General features: G+C 42.8%; 2 protein-coding genes across 6 annotated transcripts in view; one reads left to right on the top strand and one right to left on the bottom strand.

Moving 5' to 3' along the window:
• LOC143149432 (uncharacterized) overlaps positions 1-24,239 on the bottom strand; it is a 284,472-nt gene that overhangs the window by 67,405 nt on the left and 192,828 nt on the right. For 4 of the 5 annotated variants that reach the window (XM_076316774.1, XM_076316790.1, XM_076316781.1 and 1 more), the window contains one exon: positions 10,801-10,891. The gene's annotated coding sequence lies outside the window, so the exon portion shown is untranslated. Of the gene's footprint in view, positions 1-10,800; positions 10,892-11,908; positions 11,973-24,239 lie in introns of those variants that run through there. The other variant, XM_076316807.1, reaches the window with a different exon arrangement.
• On the top strand, positions 5,157-7,670 carry Hbg2 (alpha-glucosidase). Its single transcript, XM_076306108.1, has one exon. It carries the CDS (start codon positions 5,281-5,283, stop codon positions 6,847-6,849), a length of 1,569 nt encoding a protein of 522 aa, XP_076162223.1. The 5' UTR covers positions 5,157-5,280; the 3' UTR covers positions 6,850-7,670.

Here is a 24,239-nt window from a genome sequence, read left to right as displayed (position 1 = left end):
ATACAACACATAGTATCTTATAACCAACTGCTTGTGGAATACAACACATAGTATCGTATAACCAACTGCTTGTGCAATATAACACATAGTATTGTACAACCAACTGCTTGTGGAATACAACAAACAGTATCGTATAACCAACTGCTTGTGGAATACAACAAATAGTATCGTACAAACAACTGCTTCTGGAATACAACACGTAGTATCGTACAACCAACTGCTTGTGGAATACAACACATAGTATCTTATAACCAATTGCTTGTGGAATACAATACATGGTATCTTATAACCAACTGCTTGTGGAATACAACAAACAGTATCGTACAACCAACTGCTTGTGGAATACAACAAACAGTATCGTATAACCAATTGCTTGTGGAATACAACACATGGTATCTTATAACCAACTGCTTGTAGAATACAACACATAGTATCTTATAATCAATTGCTTGTGGAATACAATACATGGTATCTTATAATCAACTGCTTGTGGAATACAACACATAGTATCGTATAACCAACTGCTTGTGCAATATAACACATAGTATTGTACAACCAACTGCTTGTGGAATACAACACATAGTACCTTATAATCAACTGCTAGTAGAATACAAAATCGTAAGTGAGATGACACACATACTATCGTCTTGTAAATTGTTACAGGTTAGAAACTGTCGTGTAACAATCTGAGATGCAAGTGTGTGTGCAACCTTTGACCCTCTCGACTTGTACACATCAGAAACGAGAATGAGATACAGCGAGAGCAAGTGAAATATACTTAAAAGTAAAGGAGATGACAACCTGACGGACAGTACTACAAGACGTAATAAATACGAATCAAATCTCGATCCATTAAAAACCGATCGCCTCGATGAAACAATACCAGGACAATTCTTCTCGACAAATGTATTATCAATGATGAGGGAAAAATAACGCTGCAAACGTTACACTAATTGACAAAGATGCGTGTACGTATTACCAGCAGATTCGCGGTCGTACCTGTTGAACGAGCTGCGTTACCCGCAGAATTTTATTTAAATGTTACAATTCACAATTTCAATCAGAATTTCGAATCGCAAGGTTTTTTCGTTAGCGTGTACCTCGCACCGTGAAAAAAATTCCTTTTTTTCCTTTGGCGACGATTAAAAAAAGAAAGAGAAGCGTCTCATGAACCGGAAGCTTGCCGGTGGAAGACTGATAACAGCGCGGGAGAAACGAATGTTTATAGCGTGAATAATTCATTGTTTCAGTGAAATTGTCCCCGGCACGGGCGCGAACAATGAATGAATGCAGTTCGCAATAAGCCAAGAAGAAAATTACGCGCATAAATAATGCTCGGGGCGAAACTTTGTTCCCGTTTCGCGGTAGCGTTTCTACACGGGTATCATGTTAGTCTTTACTCGCCGCTGAATCTGCGTGTATCTTTGGGCGTAAATCACGCGCGCGCAAGTGTTCTTTCGCAAAACACACCGTTACGTTTTATTGTCTGCGCGTATTATGCGCCGAAATTTATTATATAACTGTTATCGTCCTTGCGGAACAAGCGAGGCGGGAAACAATTCGCGTTTAAAATTCGAAACCTTCAACATTGGGCTATCTTCATCTAAATTGCTGGGACAAAATTTAGCGGGGAGATATAACATCAAGAACGTGTAAATTGTTTTTAAAATTTACGCGTAACGTTAGTTTAATGTGTTGGTAATGGTTGACTTTTCCGATTTTTTTTTTTTTTTCTTTTTTGATTAATTCCGTTCACTTCGTTTCGAAAAGAATCGATCGAACGAAATTGAAGTTGTTAACCCGATTTGCCGAGAGGAGTTTATCGTGCATACACGGTGTGTCTTGAAAAATGTAGCATCGGCGAATAGGGTGTGATTACTCGTATAAGAATCCATCGAAAATATCGAGCGAAATTCTTTTCCCTCAAGACTTCGTTTTCGAGAATGATCGATCTCAAAAATTTTCGAAGCGCGATTTTTCGAGCGGCACTTGTCTATCGATCGTTCGTATTTCGATAGATGTTAAGTATACACCGCGCTGTAATCGATGTTTACGAACGCAGACTTGAATAAAAATGAATAACGAACTGAGTGATGCTCGATCGAAGCGTGCGCGTACTGTATATTTTTAAAATTGATTTTCTTGAAAACGGAACCCGGCATAAAAAACAATTTATTCCACATTTTCGATTTATTCTTTCACGAGGAGACCGGGGCACTCTTTATTTTCGCGCATGGTCGAAAAAAAAAAAAAAAAAATGGTTTTTGTAGCCAGAATGAAAGCATATTCCCGGGATCGGGAGGCGAGCCATATTCCATTACGCGGTGGGATCGTTTCTCGCTTCTGTGCAAAATAACGCGCGTCAAAGCACATTTTTGCGAGCGATTTTGGGGAAAACGTTTCCTTTATCCACGACACTGTTCCAATCGATTCGGGAAGAGTGGGTTTCCGTGCCATTTTTTTTTTTTCCATGCCCGCAATACCTCGCAAATTTGACGAGTATCGGCAGTCGGTAGACTCCCGGTATCTTTTTGCGCGGTTTGTTTCAAATCGTTCATCCACCGATTGAAAATTTCAGTTTTATCGCGGATCGAAACTTTGATGGATCATTTTGACCCCGTTGGACGTGTCGGAAGACAACACGGGCGAGTAGGTTTTCCTCTGGAAATCGATGAAGTAGGTTCCATTTGCACGACTATGGGTCATCTAAATATATGTGCACGATATAAATATATACACTATGGAACACGCTCGTCGATACAATAGATAAGTACCGATTAACTACGAACAATCGTAATTTACAAACTCGTAAGTACGAAAGTAAAATCATAATTATAATTGGAGAGAAATGTGATAGGACCAAAGCTAACATCCAATTAGGAAATAGAGTAATACGTTAGTATTGATTATCAATGAATAACCGTAAATTATAGACATGTAAATATGAAAGCAAAGTCACAATTATAAATAAAGAGAGAGGGAAATATTAGAAGCAAGAATAATATAAATTTTGGTTAAAAATTAAAAAACAAAATAATACAATAATGTTGACTACCTATGAATAATCATAAATTATAAATCTATGAATATAAAAGCAAAATTACAATTATAAATAAAGAGAGAGGGAAATATTAGAAGTAAGAATAATATCAATTTAGGCTAGAAATTAAAAAACAAAATAATACAATAATGTTGACTACCTGTGAATAATCGTAAATTATAAGCCTATGAATATGAAAGTAAAGTCACAATTATAAATAAAGAGAGAGGGAAATATTAGAAACAAGAATAATATAAATTTAGGCTAGAAATTAATAAACGAAATAATATAATAATGTTGACTACCTATGAATAATCATAAATTATAAACTTATGAATATGAAAGCAAAGTCACAATTATAAATAAAGAGCGAGGGAAATATTAGAAACAAGAATAATATAAATTTACGTTAGAAATTAAAAAACAAAACAATAAAATAACGTTAACTACCTATGAATAATCGTAAATTACAAATCAACGAACATAAAAGTAAAATCATAATTATAAATAGAGAAAGAGAAATAGTGTGAGTAAAAATAATATTAACCTAGAAAAAAAATGAAAAAATACAATAACACAGTAGCGTTTTGCCCGATGCTCGAAAGTCAGAACCACCGATTATCAACACGCGAATCGATCAAATTCAAACGAGTCCCCGAAGAGGTAGCCGGATGAAATTCCATCATCCGAGTTTTGCTGTCGCGTTTGCCATCCACTCGAGTTAAAGGAACACAAACAACCGTGGATATGACCGATCATGAATCCGAGCAACAAATTGCATCAATATCCGAGCCGTCATCTCTGGCAACGAAAGGTTTCGATCGTGTTTCAATTTATTCATATTCCCACGGAACCCGACGCAATGGGAAATTGTGAGTCGGTTGTGAACGTACGGCCATTTTATTCGCGGTTGGTCTGGAGTCTCGCGCGAACCTTAAATTGGCCCCGACACCCGCGAGGTAAGAAATGGTCCTGCTAGACCGCGGCCAACTGTATAATTAGCGACTGCCGCGATAGCAGTTACGAGGCCGGCACGCATAAACGCGGCGAACACGCGAGATCGTGCGGGCTTAGGTGTTTACCATTTCCCAAGTGGCCGCGCGCCTCGAAGAATCTTATCGGGGGCGAACGTTGCACGCCTGGGGGTGCATTACACCCTCTGAGGAAGTTTCGCCCCACCATCCCTCCCCACCGTACAAGTGGCGAGCATACTTTTCAGAAACGTACCACGACGAACAGAGGCTTCGTCAGAGTTCGCGCGGCACAACAGATCACCGGCCACGCGTGAAGTTCCAAGATCGGTGCACGAGGTCAAAGTGTCTGAGTTGAGTAACGATCGTTGAGTAACGATCGTTGAGTAATTATCGTTGAGTAATGATTCGTAGCATCTCACGACGGTGTATCGATTTCACGAAGATTTGCTCAATACGAGAAATTATGAGCAAATGTCCGTCACGACTGAGAATAACGACTGAGAAAGTAGAGAGATCGAGTAGAGAGAAGAGTAAAGATCGAGACACTGGTGTTTGGAAAGGTGTTGGGTAAACGTTTGGATCGATTGAGAGCGACCCACTTGGAGCGATGACATACAGTTCAGATATCGATACGAAAGAATCTCTTCTTGCCATTTACACTGATAATTGACAGTATAAACGCGCACGACACACAGATTTCCACCTTCCTGGAAAAACGAATATCGTAAGAGTACGTTGGACCTTGAGGGAGTCATTCTCCGTAGACGTGTCATGATTAGTTACGAACCTAGATAACCACTATATCTAATTGGCTTAGTAAATTCGCGAAAAGTTACCGCGAACTACCCGGGTGGATCCTAATCTTCTAATTGCCCGGAAAGTCTACACACCTGATATTACACTAGTCCTGCTAAGCTAAGCATCACGCTATTGTCGATCATTCGATTAATCTCTTATCAACGCAATCGATGAAATGATTGATTCCGTATCTCTGTCGCTTATCCGATTTTTATAACAGTGGTGTGTTATAAATACGGCTCAGAGTGTGTCGTCTTCAGTAGTTTCACCATGATTCGGTTAGCAGTGATCGCGTTGTTGCTGAGCATCGCGCTCGGCAACGATCTTTCTTCTTCGGGGTTCAGTAAACTGGACTGGCACCAGAACGCTGTGGTGTACCAGATATACCCAAGGAGCTTCAGAGACAGCAACGGAGACGGTATCGGGGACCTGAATGGCATCACAGACAGAATTGGACATCTCGCGGAAATGGGCGTTACGGCTGTTTGGTTATCGCCCATCTACAAGAGTCCACAGGTTGATTTCGGTTACGATATTTCCAACTTCACGGACATTGACCCGGATTACGGTACCCTGGAAGACTTCGACAAGCTCGTGGCTATGGCCAAGGTATTCCAGCTGAAGGTGATCTTGGATTTCGTGCCCAATCATAGCTCTGACGAGCACCCGTGGTTCAAGAAAAGCGTGTTGAGAATCAAACCCTACGACGAGTATTATATTTGGAAGGACGCCAGGATCATCAATGGGACCAGACACCCGCCGAACAATTGGTTAAGCGCCTTCCAAGGTTCTGCCTGGGAGTGGAACAGTGACAGGAATCAGTACTATCTGCACCAGTTCGCGACAGGCCAGCCAGACCTGAACTACAACAGCCAGGCCCTCAACCAGGAGATGAAGAACGTGTTGACGTTTTGGATGAACCGTGGGGTCGATGGTTTTCGCATCGACGCGATCAATCACATGTTCGAGGACACTAGGTTCCTGGACGAGCCCAAGGCGAACGTGACAGATATCCCCGCGGACGACTACGATAGTCTGGACCATATCTACACGAAGGATCAGAACGAAACCTACGAAACCCTAAAGGAATGGCGGAAGCTGATGGACGAACACTCCGGTAGAACCATGTCCAGCACCAGGATGATTCTCACCGAAGCATACACGTTGTACAACCTGACGATCAAGTACTACAATTCAGGGTCCAACGTTCCCTTCAACTTCATATTTATCAGGAACTTGAACAAAAACTCCACCGCTGCTGACTTTAAGAGACTGATCGATCAGTGGATGAAAAGCATCCCAAGACAACGGAATGTGGCTAACTGGGTCATAGGTAATCACGACAACTCCCGTGTTGCTACAAGGTTCGGTAGCAATCGCGCCGATCAGATTAACATGTTGTCTATGATTCTACCGGGAGTGGCTGTCGTGTACAATGGCGATGAAATTGGGATGGAAGATAGGAAGTTTACGTACAGCGAGACTGTGGATCCAGCTGGTTGCAACGCAGGACCGATCAGATACTTCTTGAAGTCCAGAGACCCCGCGAGGACACCGTTCCAATGGGACAACACCACTAGCGCGGGATTCTCCGATAGGATCCTAACCTGGTTGCCTGTCCACGAAAACTACAAGACTCTGAACCTGGCAGCGCAGAAAGAGGCAAACGTTTCTCATTACAAAGTGTTCGAAGCTCTGGTAACGCTGAAGAAAACTCTCACGGTGGCCGAAGGCTCCCTCGAAGTGAGCTTGGTCACCGACAACGTTCTGGGTGTCGTTCGCAGATACGGTACGAACGTTGTCGCCCTTTTGATCAACTTCTCCGACAATGAGATCACTGTGGACGCCAAGACTAAGTTGAACCTCCCGACCAATCTGTCGATTTACACGGCCAGTGTTAATTCCAATCTTCGAAATGAAGCTAAAGTCGACCCAGCCGAGCTGAATCTACCCGGAGCTGCGACGGTCGTGTACACTAATCCAAGTTTAACGATACAAAATTTCTGGTGCTTCAAAGTATCGTTTTGCAAGAAATGATACAACAAGACGCATAATAATAAGAAAATCTAATGAGAAAAATAATATTAACCGAGGATTTCGCGTATCAATAATAATCGAATAAATATTTGTGCTTCTGTTCCTTCGTGTTCAATTTCTTTGTAACGTAGTTAAACACGCGAAAGACAATTGTATAACAATGTCGCGTACGACAATGTCCACTTATTTTTTTATTACTGCAAGTGTTCTTATTTTCTTCGTTTTTTGTCACCTTGTCCCATTATAGTTTATTGTAGAACGTTTAATTTAGATTTATCTAGACGTTTCGATAATTTTAAAGATGATCGCGAACTGTTGATCGAAAACGTTAAGAAAAGAGATACACGATATTGATGAACGGTTTGTACGGCTTCGATCGACTTTATTGAATTGAAAACAACGGCTTCTGGCGATTGAATTTCGCGAAAAACGAGACGGATGAAAGTTTTGCCATTCTCTCTGCGACGCGAGAGTATTAGAATTCTCTGTCCCTTCGCGTGGATCGATACCCTTATTTTTCTACACGGTTTTCCTGTTGTGCTCGCGATCGAAGGCAAAACGCACCACGCCGATCCGCAGACCGTTAATTAACCGTCCGCTTCCGGGTTTAATGCAATTGAATTATTTAGCACACTGCAGCCGAGCTCGTTGTTTTCCTGGGAAATCCTCGGAATTTTTCGAATATTCATAGAATAATTGCGCGGTTTCCTTGAGTCACGGTATTCCGGGAAAAAGTTGTTACTCGAGAAAGAAAATATGAATACCGAACGAAGTCATTCGGCTGGAACAATTAGTTCCTAGTATTTCCATTAAAAGTAGCGCAAAAGTAATCTCTCAATTTCGATAGAAATACTTATTTTATACTCGGAGCGATCAATTAGCGTTGAAATTTATTCGATGAAAGGTTGCTTCTTTGAAAAATATATTACAATTTTTAAAAATTTCTAAAGCGATCCTGAACAAATCAATCTTTGATTACCTGTCTTTTATCTTTTGCGAGTGCGGACACTTTCACGAGGAAGAATTTCCTTTTTTCAAAGAATTGTTTCTTTAAAAAATAAATTACAATTTATAAAAATTTCTAAAGCGATCCTGAATAAATCAATCTTTGATTACCTGTTTTCTATTTTTTGCGAGTGTGGACATTTTCACGAGGAAGAATTTCCTTTTTCCAAAGAATTGTTTCTTTAAAGAATAAATTACAATTTAAACAAATTTCTAAAGCGATCCCATTCGGGTAAACTTACTTTATCGATCAAAGACAATCTCGAATCACTTGCTCCCAACTCTTTGCGATACTGCTAAAATTTATTCCTGGAAGAATTGCTTCTTTAAAGAATACATTAGAATTGAAGAAAACGTCTACAGCGATTCTATTCGTGTAAGTTTACCCTGTTGGTGTATTCGTGGTACAATCGAGGACTTTCTGTTAATTCTTCGTCGTTGGAACTAGTCATTCTTCAGTGAGTGAATAGCAGCGGTGATCGTAAACCGATTGGACCCGAACGTCACGCGTCAACAGCGTTTCTCGAAATTCCCCGAGTAAATCGCGAGTCGAGCTGAGAGTATTGTTTGGTCGTTTTAGGAAGACGCAGCGAAGGGTGGCTCGCGCGAAGGGCATACGCACACGAGTGCTCCCGGAAGTTCTCAAGTTTTCATGCAGACAGCTCGGTCTGCCGTGCACCGTCGCTGCGCCAATCACGTTGAGTGCACATTCTTCAACCTATCCTCCTGTCCCTTGTTCCCGTTATTTCTCTTCCTCTTTCAGACGTCGCCAGAGACACTTGGAAAGGATGCGCTCGTACAACATCGACTTCATTTGTGTACACACGGTGCACGTAGGTACTCGCAGCGTGCTCGAGACCCCCGCTGAGAATCGACGCAGACGTCTCACTCTCCATGGCTTCCATTTTTCCAGGAAACTGCTTGGCCCGGTGTTTTTCACGCGATAGGATCAATCACGAGCGGTGTCTTTGTTCCATACGCCTCCCCGGGACACTGAGCAGTCGTAGCTGTAAACGATCGGCTCGGTTGCTCCGTATCAATTGCACTGTATCGTGTTTCCACTCGTGCTGTCGGCGGGATACAGATTAAACCGTATTGCGACCGAGATTGCGAGCACATCGGACCCCGACCGCGATATTATTTGAATATTGACCACCTGGTGCAGTGAATGGCATAATTATGACGCATCAGAGCTTCATTTGTGTTATTGGTGTAGCCAACCAGAAGGTTGATTGCTCGTCTTGTCGGTGGAACATTGAACGACAGGTATGAACGAACGGGGTACTCGAATGTTTTAGCTCGACTACACTACGAATTCGATGACATCGTCCTTTTGGATACTCGATACGCGGTCTATTGAACGGAAAGGTCGACAGTTTTAGGCCAATTATATAGCACATCAGGATTTCGCTTCGATGGGAAATTGAATATTGACAGACACCGTGTTGGGAGAGCTAAATATCTCGGTACAAATGCCGGATACTTTGTTCGGTTGTTAACCAAAGCCGTGGAACGGAATAAAAGTTGTATTGTAATAACGGTTCGTTCGGTGGAAGTTTCTACAATATTCATAGTTTCCTTTCGGCACGTGTTCCTACGTAACATCTCCGAAGTTTCTAACCTCAAAATTTCTTAAAAACGTTACCAACCGCTTCGAGTTTCAATCTCGACCGTGCTCCTTAACCTCAACATTTCTCGAGAGCGCTGTGTCTGTTTAAGTTTCAATAGTAACCGATTCCCCGAATGCTGAACATTTCGCTTTATCGTTAACCGAAGCACCGGCGTGGAAACGAAATCTTATTATAATTTTAAAGTTACAAAGCGATCAACAGTTCGTCCATTGGAAGTTTCTCCGCGATGTTAACTCCGTAGCCTCGTCGTTTCGGCACGTGTTGATAACATCTCGAAAGTTTCTAACCTAAAAATTTCTTAAAAACGTTACAACCGTTTCGAGTTACAATCTTGGCCGTACTCCTTAACCTCAAAAATCCCCAAGAGAAGTACCCGTTTAAGTTTCAATTATATCCTCGCGGTCTTCTTCTTTTCCCTGTTCGTTTCTATCTGCAATCGCGGCACTCCGTGCCCTAACCTAAAAATTCGCGAGTATTACTTTTGTATTACTTTTTATCGCAGTTGGCCGACTTGGTTCCGTGACGGTGTCTTTCATCCTCGCGAAACACATCTGAAAACGTTTCCAAGATCGTCGCCGGGCACAAAATTCCACAAAGTCCAGGGTTGCATCGCAGCCCTCTCGTCATTGGCGTCTCGGCATCCAGTAATCCGCACCAAATATTTTGGCGGCGGAGGTCTCGGTAGTTCCGGGTCTTATTTGCTGCGCGGTATCTCACAGCCTCTTAATTAATTCGCGGTCGTCCCTTCGCTCGCCGGTTTCAGTGTTTCCTCCGTTCTGTCTTTCTCTCGCTCGTACGCGCAACGTTCACCGGTACGGTCTCGCTCTTGGCTAGGACTTTTCGACGCCTGTTTCTTTCCTTTCGTATCCGTAGACCGTGAATTTCCGAGAAGAATTCCCCCTTTCAAAAGTCCCCCACTCCGACCCCCACCACTCCCCGTTTTTGCCTTTTAATCCCGTCGTGCAGAGGAGGAGGCGCTCGGCGCCGCGTGCAATTTACCGTTCCCGAATAAAGAGTTTACAAAGGGCGGGCGCGCGAGGTCTCCAGGAAACAGTGTCCCTTTCGCGCGTACTCCAATTAATTCGCGCAATGCCCCCGAGGAACACCGCGGCGGGGAATCGATTCTCAGGAGGGGGTGGGGTGGGGTGGGTTGGGGTGGGGGAGTAGTAGAAGGAGGGGAGGGGTCGCGCGTAACCCTGGGTATGGTTATCGGGCGTCGAACGTTACCTCGTTAGCGCGGAGGGCTCGCATTATCATAAAATCGAAGCACGTAACGAGCGTGCAGCGTCGACGGATTAAAAATAGCCGGACTCACCCCTGCTCGTCGCGCGAGTTCTATTTGCGGCTGGATGTCCTCGGCTGCATCAACGGGGTGTCTCGTTTGGTCGACGCGCAGACGAATGTGCCTGCAATAACGGGTTAAAATTAATCACGACTGGAAATATTGCCAGACGGTGGTCTTCTTTTGAGAAAAAAAGTTCCGCTCGTCTGACGCGGCCAGGCAACGTCACACGTAAGTGATATTTACAGTCGATATCCGATTTCGAGATCAAATTTTCACCACGGATTCGAGAGTAACGATCCTAGTCTCTCGCGTTCGCTTTGGGATTAAAATTGACGTTACCCCGCTTTCGAGCAACGAAACGATCTCTGTTGTGTGACTTCAAAGCGGGACACTACTGCATCGAATGCTATGCGTCTATTCCAACACTAGATTTTCTTGTGCTTTTCGATTTGTTATACACACCGATGGATGTGTCTGTAATAAAATTAATCACGACTGGAAATATTACCAGACGATGGTCTTCTTTTGAGAAAAAAAGTTCCGCTCGTCTAACGCGGCCAGGCAACGTCACACGTAAGTGATATTTAGAGTCGATATCCGATTTCGAGATCAAATTTTCACCACGGATTCGAGAGTAACGATCCTAGTCTCTCGCGTTCGCTTTGAGATTAAAATTGACGTTACCCCGCTTTCGAGCAACGCAACGATCTCTGTTGTGTGACTTCAAAGCGGGACACTACTGCATCGAATGTTATGCGTCTATTCCAACACTAGATTTTCTCGTGCTTTTCGATTTGTTATACACACCGACAGATGTGTCTGCAATAAAATTAATCACGACTAGAAATATTACCAGATGTTAATTTTCTTTAAAAAAAAATTCCGCTTGTCTACAGTGGGCAGGTAACGTCACATATAAATGATACATCCAGTCAACACGAGATCAAATTTTAACCTCGGATACAAGAATAATGATCTTATCCTCTCGTGCCGTCTTCGAGATTAAAATCGATCGCTACCCCGCTTTCGAGTAACGCAACGATTCTGGCTGCGTGACTTGAAAGCGGGATACTACTCCATCGAATGTACGATTTTCTCGTACTTTTTGATCCGTTACAATCTTCAATTCAGAACTCACCCTCGTTTCAACGAAATCAACGATCTCGGATCGTCTCGTGCGCGTAGCACGGATGTAATTGACGTTTTTCGCAAAAGGACGAAGGGCGTTCGCTATATAACCAACACGAGCAGCGAATTCTAAGCACCGACGAGCGAATGCATCCTAATTTCCCAACTTCCGTCGAACTTCAAACTCTACGTTCCACCTTCGTCTAATTCAGCTCGATGGTCCCCGATCAGCGGCTGCTTGCGTGGATTTCACAGGGATTCAACGACGCCTTTCGCACGACTCGACGATAAGCTATCGTCATATCGGTAAACAGCGTACAGCGATATCCCGATTGTCCTCTACGGTTTGTCCGTGTGTGAAACGTCTCCCCAGAGAGCGTCACCCCTTCGTCCTCTACGTTTCACCCACCGTGTCGGGCCGAGACCCACCGTTGGATAATTTTGCGCGAGCGGATTTTATGCCCGGCCCGAATCCAATTACCCCGAATAATTTATCGGCGAATCACAGACGTTAATGACATCGGGCCGAATTAGCCTCGCTTTCGAAAAGTTCGACCGAACCGCGCTGCGAGTACTGCGCTCATGTCACCAATTAGTATTCGCCGCGCGAATAAAGTTCGCGTTTTTCTCGTCGATGGCGGAGCTCGATTATCTACTCGGTGGTTCGGATCATTTTTCAACGAGCCTGATCTCGCGTATATTCTTCGTTTCTTGTGCATTTTGGAAATTGAACGACTTTCTTTTTTCGATGTATACTACCTTGATCAAAAAGTTCTAGGACTGCCCCCCCCCCCCCCGTGTGTCGCTGTCAATCACCCGATTGTTTCTTTTTTTTTTTTGTTAGGTTACCATATCTGTCATTAACACTTCCTTCCAATTTCAGCATCATAGCTTGATATTTGTAAAAGTTACGTTGTACTGAGCACATCTCCTTTGTTCGTGTCTTCGATTTTGAAAATGGCATCATTTGAGCATCAACGAGTTTGCATTAAATTTTGTGTAAAAAACGGATTTAACTTTTTGATCAAGGTAGTATCTACTCGTTGGGTGATCGATAGGAATACGATAAGAATTCTTTTATTGAAGCAAAGGGAAGATTAGATTCAATTTAATTAGAGTCAGTGTGTTGTTTCTAGTTTACGATCTATTGGAACTGTAAAGTTACAAATCGCGACATCTTACGAAGATAGAAATAATCTTGTTGATCGAACTACGTTATTGTACATATTGGTTGTACGAACGTGTGCGAGGTATGGTCTACCAAATTATGGTGCTCATTTTTTATTTAACAGACTACGAGAACGATTCCTTTGTATTATAAAGTGTACAATCAGAAAACAGTTATTTTTTTTTTGTACAAGTTCCGTACCCAAATTATCAACGCGCTCATATATAGCTTTTCCAGTTCGTAATTTTAAGATTCTTAAATAAGATCAGAGTTATAATAATTTCAATAGAAACCAATTACTGCTACGTTTGCCTCGTTTGAATTCTCCAATATCGTCGGCCGTGCTGTCAAGATTATTCAAAATCTGAATTTATGATACGGTTGCCTGGGGTTAGTTGGAGATCAGTTGCCCGGAATATTGACGTTCCAGCTGTCTAATTGCGCGAGGGGTTAACCCTTTTGCTACTACCGCCCTATCCACTAGAACGCCCCTGTAGAATAAATGGGGAGGAAGAAAAGTGTATGCTTTGCGCGTCGACAGTCGTCAACATTTAGATTCATCTCTGAAAAGTTGCTTCGTCAATAATTTTTCGAAAGGAAGAAATCTTTTTTCAAAGTATTTCTAATTTCCTGATCAGTTTGTTTCAATTAAATGTCGACAAACTCCAAGTCGGAGTAAACGTACGGAGAATCGTGGTAAGTTTCTATAGTCCCCCGTTGTATAAAAGTAGTGTCTTACGGAAACTATAGCTATCAGTTGTAGCGAAAGGATTAAACGTAGTCACAGGTAAGAAAGTTCGTGGATAGTCGCACTCGACGCCAGATGTTTTGGCCGTGAAGGCTACGAGCGGCTGTTCTCCCCACCATACCGTCTGTCTACCCCCACTCCGCTCCATCTCCCGTCTCTTCGCGCTAATGCTACGTACCACGCGATCTCTGCATTTTGAAAAGTGTATACACGCACTGTAGAGTTTACCTCGATTCGTATAGCAACGAAATTTTATCGTCCACAATAAAAATTTTCCACTCTGATGGAAAAATCACGACAAATAAATATTAAACGCATTCAACGAGGTAACGAAAATTCTTCCACCTTAATCAGCCACGCGATTAGTTTCACCGACAATTCGCTAAAAAATTCCAGAGTATTTCCCCAGCAAACATCTCGTTCGAGGTTAACTCTCGTTTAACGTTCCCAATTGCCAAAACTCTTAAACAAATCCTAGCTATCCGAATGGTACGGACGCCAACCCAGATACCACAAATTCCCTCATCACCTCGGGAACGAATCAGACAAGTGTGCAAGAAGTTTCTCGAGCCGAGGAAACGATCGTTCATCGTCGTCGACACCGGAAGGAGGGCAAAAACCATGCCGTGGGTGCATTTCGCGCGTGAGAAATCTGGCCCCCTCTGCCCACCCCCGTGGGACATCGGTCTAAGTGGGTCCAAAATTGTTGCAGACGCAGGAGCCCGGTAAAGTATTAGCTGCTATTTATCAGTTAACTTTCCGTTCTGGCGGACACCACCTCCGGAATACCGCTTTTAGTCAGGAAGTACAGCAAAGGGTGTAGTGGTGGTGTAGAGGTGGAAGGGGTGGCTCGGGTTCGCGCGAGGGAGGAAACTTTCCCGTTCGAGGGAGATATATCTTTGGGCTTCTTTCGTTTGACATCGCTCCGGAGAGCCAGTTTCGAGAAGTTTTAATGATTTCTGGCTCTGCCATCCGTCAGAACGGTGCTCCAGGGAGCTGATGGACTTTTGCAAAACAAACGGCGGGATTTTTTCAAGCTGCTCCGCTCGACTTCTGACATGGAACGATCGCCTTCGTCGAACATTGAAATACCGCCACGACCTTCTTATGAATTGTTAAGGGGAAAGGGGTCGAACGAAACATGAAACTACGACCGTCGGTGATCGATCACCGAGCCGTCGATCTTTTCCCTTATCCTTTGTACCTCGTTTGCGACATGCACGGAGAGTAAACTAATAATGAAACTCTTCGGGAGTTTACGTTCATCCTTTGGGACGCGTTTTCCATTTTCGTGTCATCCCCTCTTACGTGGATTTAGAACCTATCGATTATACAGGGTGTTCGTAAGATAAAAGACCAAACTTTTGGGATACGTACCATTATTTATCGCCGACGTATAACTTTCGAGTTTTATAACAGGAAGAGGAAAAAGAGGGAGGATTTTTTTTCTTCTGCTTTCGTTACGAGTGGAATATACAGAGTGATTCGTAAATGTATGTTCATACTTCAGGGGGTAAATCTGAGTTTTACTGAGTAAAAAATCCCTTATGAGAGTATACGAATGATTAAAGAAAATGTCCAAAGTGTTAAAAAAAAATTGATTTTTTGAAGTTAGATTGCCGGAATACATCTTTAGAGAAGTAGTATCATGTAATAGAGGAATATGGACAGCGGCGAACAATTATTATTTATTATCAGTTCGATTCGATACTATTTTCAATTTTTAGCAGAAGTCAACTTCTTCGCAACGCACAATACATTGTTGCCTTCCGTTGAATATACGATAGATTTTAAACGACCTCTAATAAAAATTTTAAAGGTCGATGCGAGTACACTGAATTTTCTTCGATTGTCCATAACTCTAAAACTAAGGTATATACGTTAATAGGACATTTTTCACTCACCCTGGTACGTAGATTCACCCCCTGAACTATGAACAAGCAATTATGAATCACCGTATATTTTTGAAAATACTCTGAATTCGTATATTGTCCGACACAAAGATGTATTCGCATCTCCATTAACGATTTACTTCGATTGACACTTTGCCCTGTGATTCAAGTTTCGATGACGAGTGTCATAATCGATACAAAGGTCACAACTCTCATTGTTCTCCGTGAGCGTTAAATTTTCTTCTCGAAGACATTGTACAAGTGTTTCTTTCAAATATTTTCGAGAAAATATACTTGAACGTACGAATGTTGACAAGATTCACCCGATTTCGAAGTGCACCGATGCACTTGTTAAATACTTTGATTTTTTCCTCACATTCCGAAGTACCGCGAGAAATTAGAATACATTTCTTCGTTCATCGTTCTCTCTGATGGCACATGGTAACCGACGAAACACGTCGGTAATTTTTAGCAATGAAACAAATTTGTTTATCAATGAAACACAATTCCTACCGCGTACTGGTTGTCCCTTCTCTCTTCACAATGTGAAGAACCGTGCGCTCGCTCGTTCGACCGCCATAAGCGATCGATGGTTATTTTTAACGCGCGTCGAGCCGTACTTGGATGTTTTCGAAATATTATTTCGTATCGGCGGCGTTTTAATTAGGTCCGGTAACGAGGAGCTGCACGTGACGTTCAACGTGTTAATTAAGTTGCCAACTAAAAACGATGCGCAAGGCGGAACGATCGACTTTCACGGAAAAAAAACCGACAAAGGTTGTCGCCTACGAAACGATCGCTCGCGACATTTTGTGTGTTTTTTTTTTTTTTTTTTTTTTTAATTCGTCGGATTCTTCGCCCGCTTTTGTTCGCTGGAAGTTCGCGCGTGACCCGCTAACGAACTTTCTTGTTACGTTGGAAATGTTATCAGTCGGCGAGCGTGCCGCTTCAACTCGTCTCGCGATGTTGTAAAGTAACTTCGAGCCATATTGTCGCTGGGTCTCTTTTATGGTTAATAGCGTGTCATTTAATTATCATAAACGCACGGGCGGACGAGCCGAGCGAGAAACTTTTGTTTCGAGCCCTACACGACAACGTTCGCGTCGTTCAATGAATCGTTTGCGCGTTAGTGATTCGAGAGCGAAGTGTTTTCGGTAAAAACGTCGCCGGAGAACCAGCAACTTTTCACCAATTTTTTCAAGGCTGTTCCTTTTTAACCGGGGGTTGGTATTAATGGGTAATTGATAACCCTCAATTGTTTCAGTTTTTTTACCAGCTTTTCCTCGATTTTTCCTTTCGAACCCGTGATCGATATTGTTAGGTCATTGGTGACCCGCAATTGTTTCAACATTTTTACGAATTTGTCCTGAGATGTTTCTTTTTAAATGGGAGTTGGTAAAGTTGGGTCATTGATAATCCACAATTGTTTCAGTCTTTTTACCAATTTTTTCTTGGCTATTCCTTTCAAACCCGTGATCGACATTTTTGAGTCATTGTTGACCCGCATTTGTTTCAATATTTTTACGAATCTGTCCTGAGACGTTCCTTTTGAGTGGAAAAATTCAATCTCCAAGTTAACATCGTTGGGTCACGGATGACCCGTAACTGTTTCAATTCTCTAACGAATCTTTCCTGGATGTTTCTTTCGAATTGACAGTCAGTATCAATAAATAGTGAATGACCGTTTCAATTTGTTTTACGAATATTTCATCTTCATATACATCGATCGCGCAAGATTAATTCTACTAATAATAATATATACAGCTCAAGAAACGTTCGCCTTTTCGAGCCCAATTTGACACGATACAATTTGCTCGTGATTTCGAGCACTCGGAAAGAAATACGTACAAATTCGTAGGATGAATCTCGAGATTAGATACGAACATCGATGACCTTGAAGCGTTAAAAAATGTAACCTTGGATAGGAATCGATCGGTCGATTATAGTGTCTCGGGCAATAAATATTCAATCTCGGTATCGACTCTCGGACAAAGCCAATCGGACGAATCACGAGGCACCGCGTCCTAACGGCCGCAAAAAGTCCCCCATCAACACCGGTGCTCCCCACCGGCAAAAACGGCATTGTTACACGGGTCATCGACGAATTCGGGGCGGCGTCCGAGCTGGACGCAGACCGTAGCGCGTGTAACTCTGAACGCAGACGTGGCTAACATCATTAGCACCCCTCCCCAGAACCGAGGGCCCTTTGAGAGTGGCGTGACGGCCGAATACCAATCAGTTATGTCAATTGGCCCCAACAAAGTAATGAATGGTAATTGCGAACCGCCATCCGTTCGTCTCGCGACACGGCGTCTCCGCCCCTCCGTTTCCCAACTACATCCGCCCCCACGTCCCGTTGTCCATCAGTCACGAGCCCGAACCTCTCATCGATTTTAAATCGTCTAATCGGATTCCGTCGCGCACCGACCATTGAAAGGGGTCGGTAATCACCGACAGATCCATGCAGACGACTGGCCAACGTCCCGACCAGCTTACCCATCGAAAGTTTCTTTCAACGATTGGACTCTACGAACTGTCTAGTATACCTACACCCTCCTGGTTCGCTCCCGTTTGGAGTTTTTCGCCCTCCGCTCTACTCGGGATTTTATTCCGTTGGAAACTCGTTTAAATATCGGTTAAGGCAGTGACTAGCTGGCGAAGGGATGTTCAGGGAAGACACGAAGAAGGGGAGATTGCATTTGGGGGAGACTTATGATGATGTGGAAATTAGGGTTCTCGGAGGATGTACATCAGGGAGCCACTTTGGACCCTACAGGGGTTGATGGTTTGGCTAGGAAATGATGAGTTTTGGGATGATCGATGCAATTACCGTGGAGCTTGGAGTTTTAGCTTGTGGAATTCGACGGGATGAGTCTTATCTAGGGATAAACAGGGCTGGAAGTGGAACGAGGTTCCTCGAAAAAAAATAATCTTTAACTATTCTTGGGCGTGTTTCTACGCTTGGACGGAATTCGCGATCGTTTGGGAATATTCGAGAGAATATTGGCCGAGCAACGAGTTCGATTAATTTATAACGAGCCGCGTTTTGCAACTTTAAAAAGTAACGATTCGAGTTAAAAACGAAAGCCACCATTGAAAGCCTCCGAGTCGGAAAGAGTTAAAGTCCTCGCAACAAGAGGAAAAAGAAACCGAACGAGTGCGCCGGGTCTCGTTATTCTCGCATCACGCTCCATACTTTGTAAGACTGTGCAACGTGCAGTGTGTGCCAGATACGAGGAAAAACCGGGGGTGCACCTCTGTCTGCCCGTTATCTGCTAATTACACAAGGTAATTACGCATCTTGCATGACCACCGGTCGCGTGGCTTGGAAAAAATGGGATTCCGCCCGGGCGATTACGCTCGGTACTCCCGTGCGCGGCCATGTTTTATTGTTGCCTGTAAACACGAAGACGAGACGTGTTTCTATTATCGGTGTACACGGGACATTTTTTGATCTTCAGTCTCGCGCTACCGGTAAGCTGTCCGTTTCTTTAATTCCCATCGTCACTTCTCCGAGCCATAGTCGTTCACGGTTACAATTATTCATTCGTTTCTATGTATACCGTCTTCTGGGCGTGTTTAACCTCAAAATTGGCTCAACGACTCTTGTGCGAATCTCTTGGACGCGACCCACAAGTATCACAAGTATCCGATTCTTTGTCACGTGACCAGTCTCGCGTGGGAAGCGTCACGTGATCAGACTCACGTGGCTAGTGTCGTGTGATCAGTGTCACGTTGTCAGACTCACGTGGCTAGTGTCGTGTGATCAGTATCACGTAATCGGACTTACCTGACCAGTGTCGTCTGATAAACGTCACTTGATCAGACTCACGTGACTAATGTCGTGTGATAAATGTCACTTGATCAGACTCACGTGACTGGTGTCATGTGATTAGTCTCACGTGACTAGTTTCATACAATTAGACTCGCATCATTAGCCTCGCATGAGTAGCGTCAGTACTATAGTCTAGTGTTGTACGATTGAACTCGTATCACTAGTCTCGCATGAGTAGTGTCACGTTATCAGTTTCACGTGACTAGTGTCGTGTGATAAGCGTCACTTGATCAGACTCACGTAAGTAGTGTCGTGTGATAAACGTCACGTGATCAGTCTCACGTGACTAGTATCGTGTGATAAACGTCACTTGATCAGACTCACGTGACTAGTGTCATACGATCAAACTCGTATCACAAGCCTCGCGTGACCAGTGTCAAGTGATCAGACTCACGTGACTAATGTCGTACGATTAAACTCGCATCACTAGTCTCGCATAAGTAGTGTCACGTGATCAGTCTCACGTGACTAGTGTCGTCCGATAAACGTCACTTGATCAGACTCACGTGACTAGTGTCATGTGATCAGTCTCACGTGACTAGTGTCGTACGATTAAACTCGCATCACTAGCCTCGCGTGACTAGTGTCAAGTGATCAGACTCTCGTGACCAGTGTCGTACGATCAAACTCGTGTGACCAGTGTCGCGTGATTAGCGTCACGTGATCAGTATCGTTAGCGAAACAACGCGCTTTCATCCTCGGCTGCCAGACGCTCCTTTCAGTCTTCGAATGCTTTGAATGCTCATTGTTATTAACAGTTTTATTTTTTTTTTTTCACGAACACTCCTCGAAGTCTCTCAACAGTGCCTCGTTGAATTTCCTTTCATTTTCTTACATCTTCTTTGTTGCTGGAAACTGGCCACGGTAATTACACGGAGAAATTCATAGCGCAGCCGAGGTAATTAATGGTCCGCGCGAGGGAACGGGCTGATAATTGTTTACCAGCCATCTGGACAAGTTGCATCGTTAATTTTAGACAGTAGTTTCATTGCGGGCGGGTTTTTTCTCGCGGGACTTATTCCGATCGAAGTTGCGGCGATTGCTTTCGAGGATGGATGTCGAGCTCGCGAACAACGAAAAGGATTCCCTCTCCGAACGAGATAATTGAATACAACTCGCGAAACTTTCGTTTTTTTTTTTTTTGGCTGGAAAAAACTGTATCCATGAATACGAGTCTCTTTGTTCGATGCATCGTAGTCTGAAAGCAACGAAAGTGTACGACAATATTAAAAATGAACGCTCTGTTGAATTATTGAAACGGCTAACGATCTCCCTCCCGTTGAAAAATTAAATTAAAACCTCGAAAGCACGAACAACACCTAACCACTCAACCTGTCCGTGTTCCGTATCAAATGGTTCTCAACGATTAACCGGAAACACGATTCCGATTAACCGAACGGGAGATTTCAATTAATCGCGACGTCGAAAATTACAGAATCGAATTAAATTGCTGTTTACACGGAGCTTTCTTCTACGTGCTGCTGTTTATGAACGGAATCACCGATTTGCATCGTCGTTGTGTGTCGAGCACGCGTTAGACTGGACCGATCTGCGGTGGCGAGAGACATCGGCAAACATCGCTTTCACTGCGGCACAGATTGAAACTCACCGATACAATTCACTGTTTACCCACTCCTCCAGGTCGTTCTCAGCCGCTCTCGAAGACTCTTGTGTCTCCATTCTTCGCAGCTTGCTCGTCTTACGAGGCAACCCCTCCTGTAGAGTTGATGTACCTACCTCGTTTGCTCCCACCTCGAAAAGCATCGAGGCGATAATGCACCACCTGAGCACCTAGGTCTCGTGATTGCTTGCAGACCCTCGATTTACCGATCGACACTTGTTGTGGGGTTCTTTAAGCCCGATCTAATGTTCCCCATTAACTCGTAGCGGTGGATTCTTGATTATACGTAACAACGCTCGATGAAAATCATTTGTATCTTTGTAAACACAACGGAAATTGAAACAGCTTAGCAAATTAATTCCAAAACGGTAGAATCGGCTTCCGTGCCCGTTCGTTGGCTCGAAACATCGCCGACAAGCTTCCACCCTTTTCGCAAACACCAGGAATCAACAACAAAGCGCAGCAGATCCCAGAATTCCGCTAATTAATTCTTCATACATATTGCGTAAACAACCAGCTCTTGAGCTCAGCAGAATTTTAATGAGCGTTAAAATCGGGTATGTACGCTTACGTGTTAAGCAGACGCGAAAAATCGGTAACGCTAGTTTTTCAAGCAGTGTGGGCTGCACAATGGAGAATGTACAGGGTGGGTATCTATTGAAATTGTAAAGAAATTCGTGTGCACGCGAAAAGGAATGGAAAAGTTTGGTCAAATGTTTCTGATCGAGATTTCGTCAGAATGTATATATTTCGATCTGATTATGAAATAATTAGATACTTTATCGATATGTGTGAAATAACACTGGCTCACTGTTTATGCTAAAAATTATGGATCGAACAGTGGATTATATTGGTATTATTTTGTATCGAGTTACTGTCCAATAGTATAAGCGTGTATTCATTCAATAAAAGTTTTCTTTCTCGTTGCTAGTACTGTATAATTTCGAATGCGAAAAGTTCACATCATTGGGACTATTTTGATAAAATGAAGAAAAGAAGGAGCTTTGAAACGATAGGAACGCTTGACTGGTAGAACTTTTCCTTGGAAATAAAATTATGATTGGATTAAATTCGGTAGTTTGCGTTTGGATCCACGAATGAATTCATGGGCGGGGACTCGAAAGAGCCCGAAGACTCTCGACGATGAACTGTTTCGAACCAGTAAGAAACGAACTCGCAAAGAACGTGAGAAAGATGTAGAATAAGGAAAATATTTTCTCCCCTGCTAGCCACCGTACTTTAAACTTCCTATTTCGATAAATTTCTACCAGAAGGAAATTGCTTTTCCAGAATATCTACCGTAAGCAACTTGAACAATTCTATCAACATGTTTCACGAATCTATGTCCTTGTTCGATAAAACTGTTTCAGCAGTTCTGCGGGAATGCATTTCCGCTGGACTTGAACTGTAATCATATCTATGTCTCTATTTGTGTACAGGGTGTTCCCGAATAACATGTAGAAGCTGGAGATAATTTCTTACGAAAAATTAAGAGATATAAAAAGTATGACATTTTCTCGATTTCGATTTCGTTTTCGAGTTTGAAAATTAAGTTTCAACATTCGCTTCGTATTGTTCGCACTTGTACCGTCTATCGTGTTTTTAAACAATGTTGCACGGTTGTTGGTACGCTTCTGGATTCATCGGTGCTTCGTGGACACTCAATTTTCGATAGTTTGCCACGATGACTTGTACGAATCGAGAGTACCTTGATATGAGAGAGCAACGGAAATTTATCCGCTATCGTTTGTTATTACAGAAGACTATATTGTAATAGGAGGGTTCCCAATAAAAAAACAATACACAGAAGAGAAAAAAGTTTTTTGTAAAGTGGTTCTTTTCAACTGTAGTGACGAGATTCTGGTCCTGTTCGTCAACGAACTTCCAACACGAAGTGAATCTTCAAACTTGATTATCTCGAAAACGAAGTCGAAATCGAACAAATTTTATTCTTTTTATTTTTCTTCCTTTTTCATAAAGAATCACCTCCAGCCCGCTTTTTCATGTTATTCGGTAACACTCTGTATATAGTGTATGAAGTGTTAAAGAGTTTCATATTTAAACATTATTATTATTATTGTTGTTGTTATTATTATTATTATTATTATTGTTATTGCTATTATTATCATTGTTATTGTTATTATTATTATTGTTGTTGTTGTTGTTATCATTGTTGTTGTTATTATTATCATTACTATTATTTGATGGGAATGATGAACATCGTTTCCACTGTGGAAATAACAAATTTCAAACTGATGAGATATATTAAGAGTTGGCAATGCTCTTCCATTCGCGCCGGATGATACGTTCCGCGCGACAAAATCAATATTTTGCGTCGAACGAAAACATGCAAATATTCGAATCCACCGCAGAACAGGGCGTAATCTCGATCATATTATAGGTTATCGATTTTGTCACGGTGTTTGTAACGTTACGCGCGCATCAATTTTCCATTTGCATAAGAATATATGATTACGCGTTACCGATCCTGTTTCCAATTTCGCTCCACTATTTTCCGATATTCCCAAGTCCGACTTCGCACCGACGCGAGAGACAGAACGGAATTTTCACGTAGCTGTTAAATACTTCCAGGTGAAAATAAAATAGTGCCGCTCACTTCGAAGCCGTCGAGGCTAGAAACACCAATCGGTCGTAATTTCACGAACATTTCCACTCGACGGCGTTCACCAATCGCGAAAAATCCATGGAAAGGCGACGGTCCGTTCGCCGTTTAATCGACCGCTCCCGTTCCGTCGCGTCGTGGCGAATGTTAACACATCCAATCTCTTCATTCCAAATTTCGAACGTCGAAAAGCACCGGGTGAACAGAAAAGGGTACCGTAAAATCGATGCCAGCTCTCGTTCAACGAGTATCGTTCGCGCGAAACGCTCTCACTTGTTCGAGGAGGTATTTGACAGGTCAAAGAAGTCGAATTTTATTCACGAGATTTCTTTAAAATTTAATCTTTCAAAAAATATTAATTAATCCGTTGGGGGAAGGTCGGTTGAAACATTGTAACGAAATTCATGGAAATAACGAGGTCACTGAGACTTCAAATAGAACGACTGAACCGCTA

This window comes from Ptiloglossa arizonensis, chromosome 1 (assembly GCF_051014685.1).
Source record: "Ptiloglossa arizonensis isolate GNS036 chromosome 1, iyPtiAriz1_principal, whole genome shotgun sequence".
NCBI lineage: Eukaryota > Metazoa > Arthropoda > Insecta > Hymenoptera > Colletidae > Ptiloglossa > Ptiloglossa arizonensis.
The sequence above is the reverse complement of the archived record's forward strand: the minus strand, read 5'-3'. Positions and strand labels throughout refer to the sequence as shown.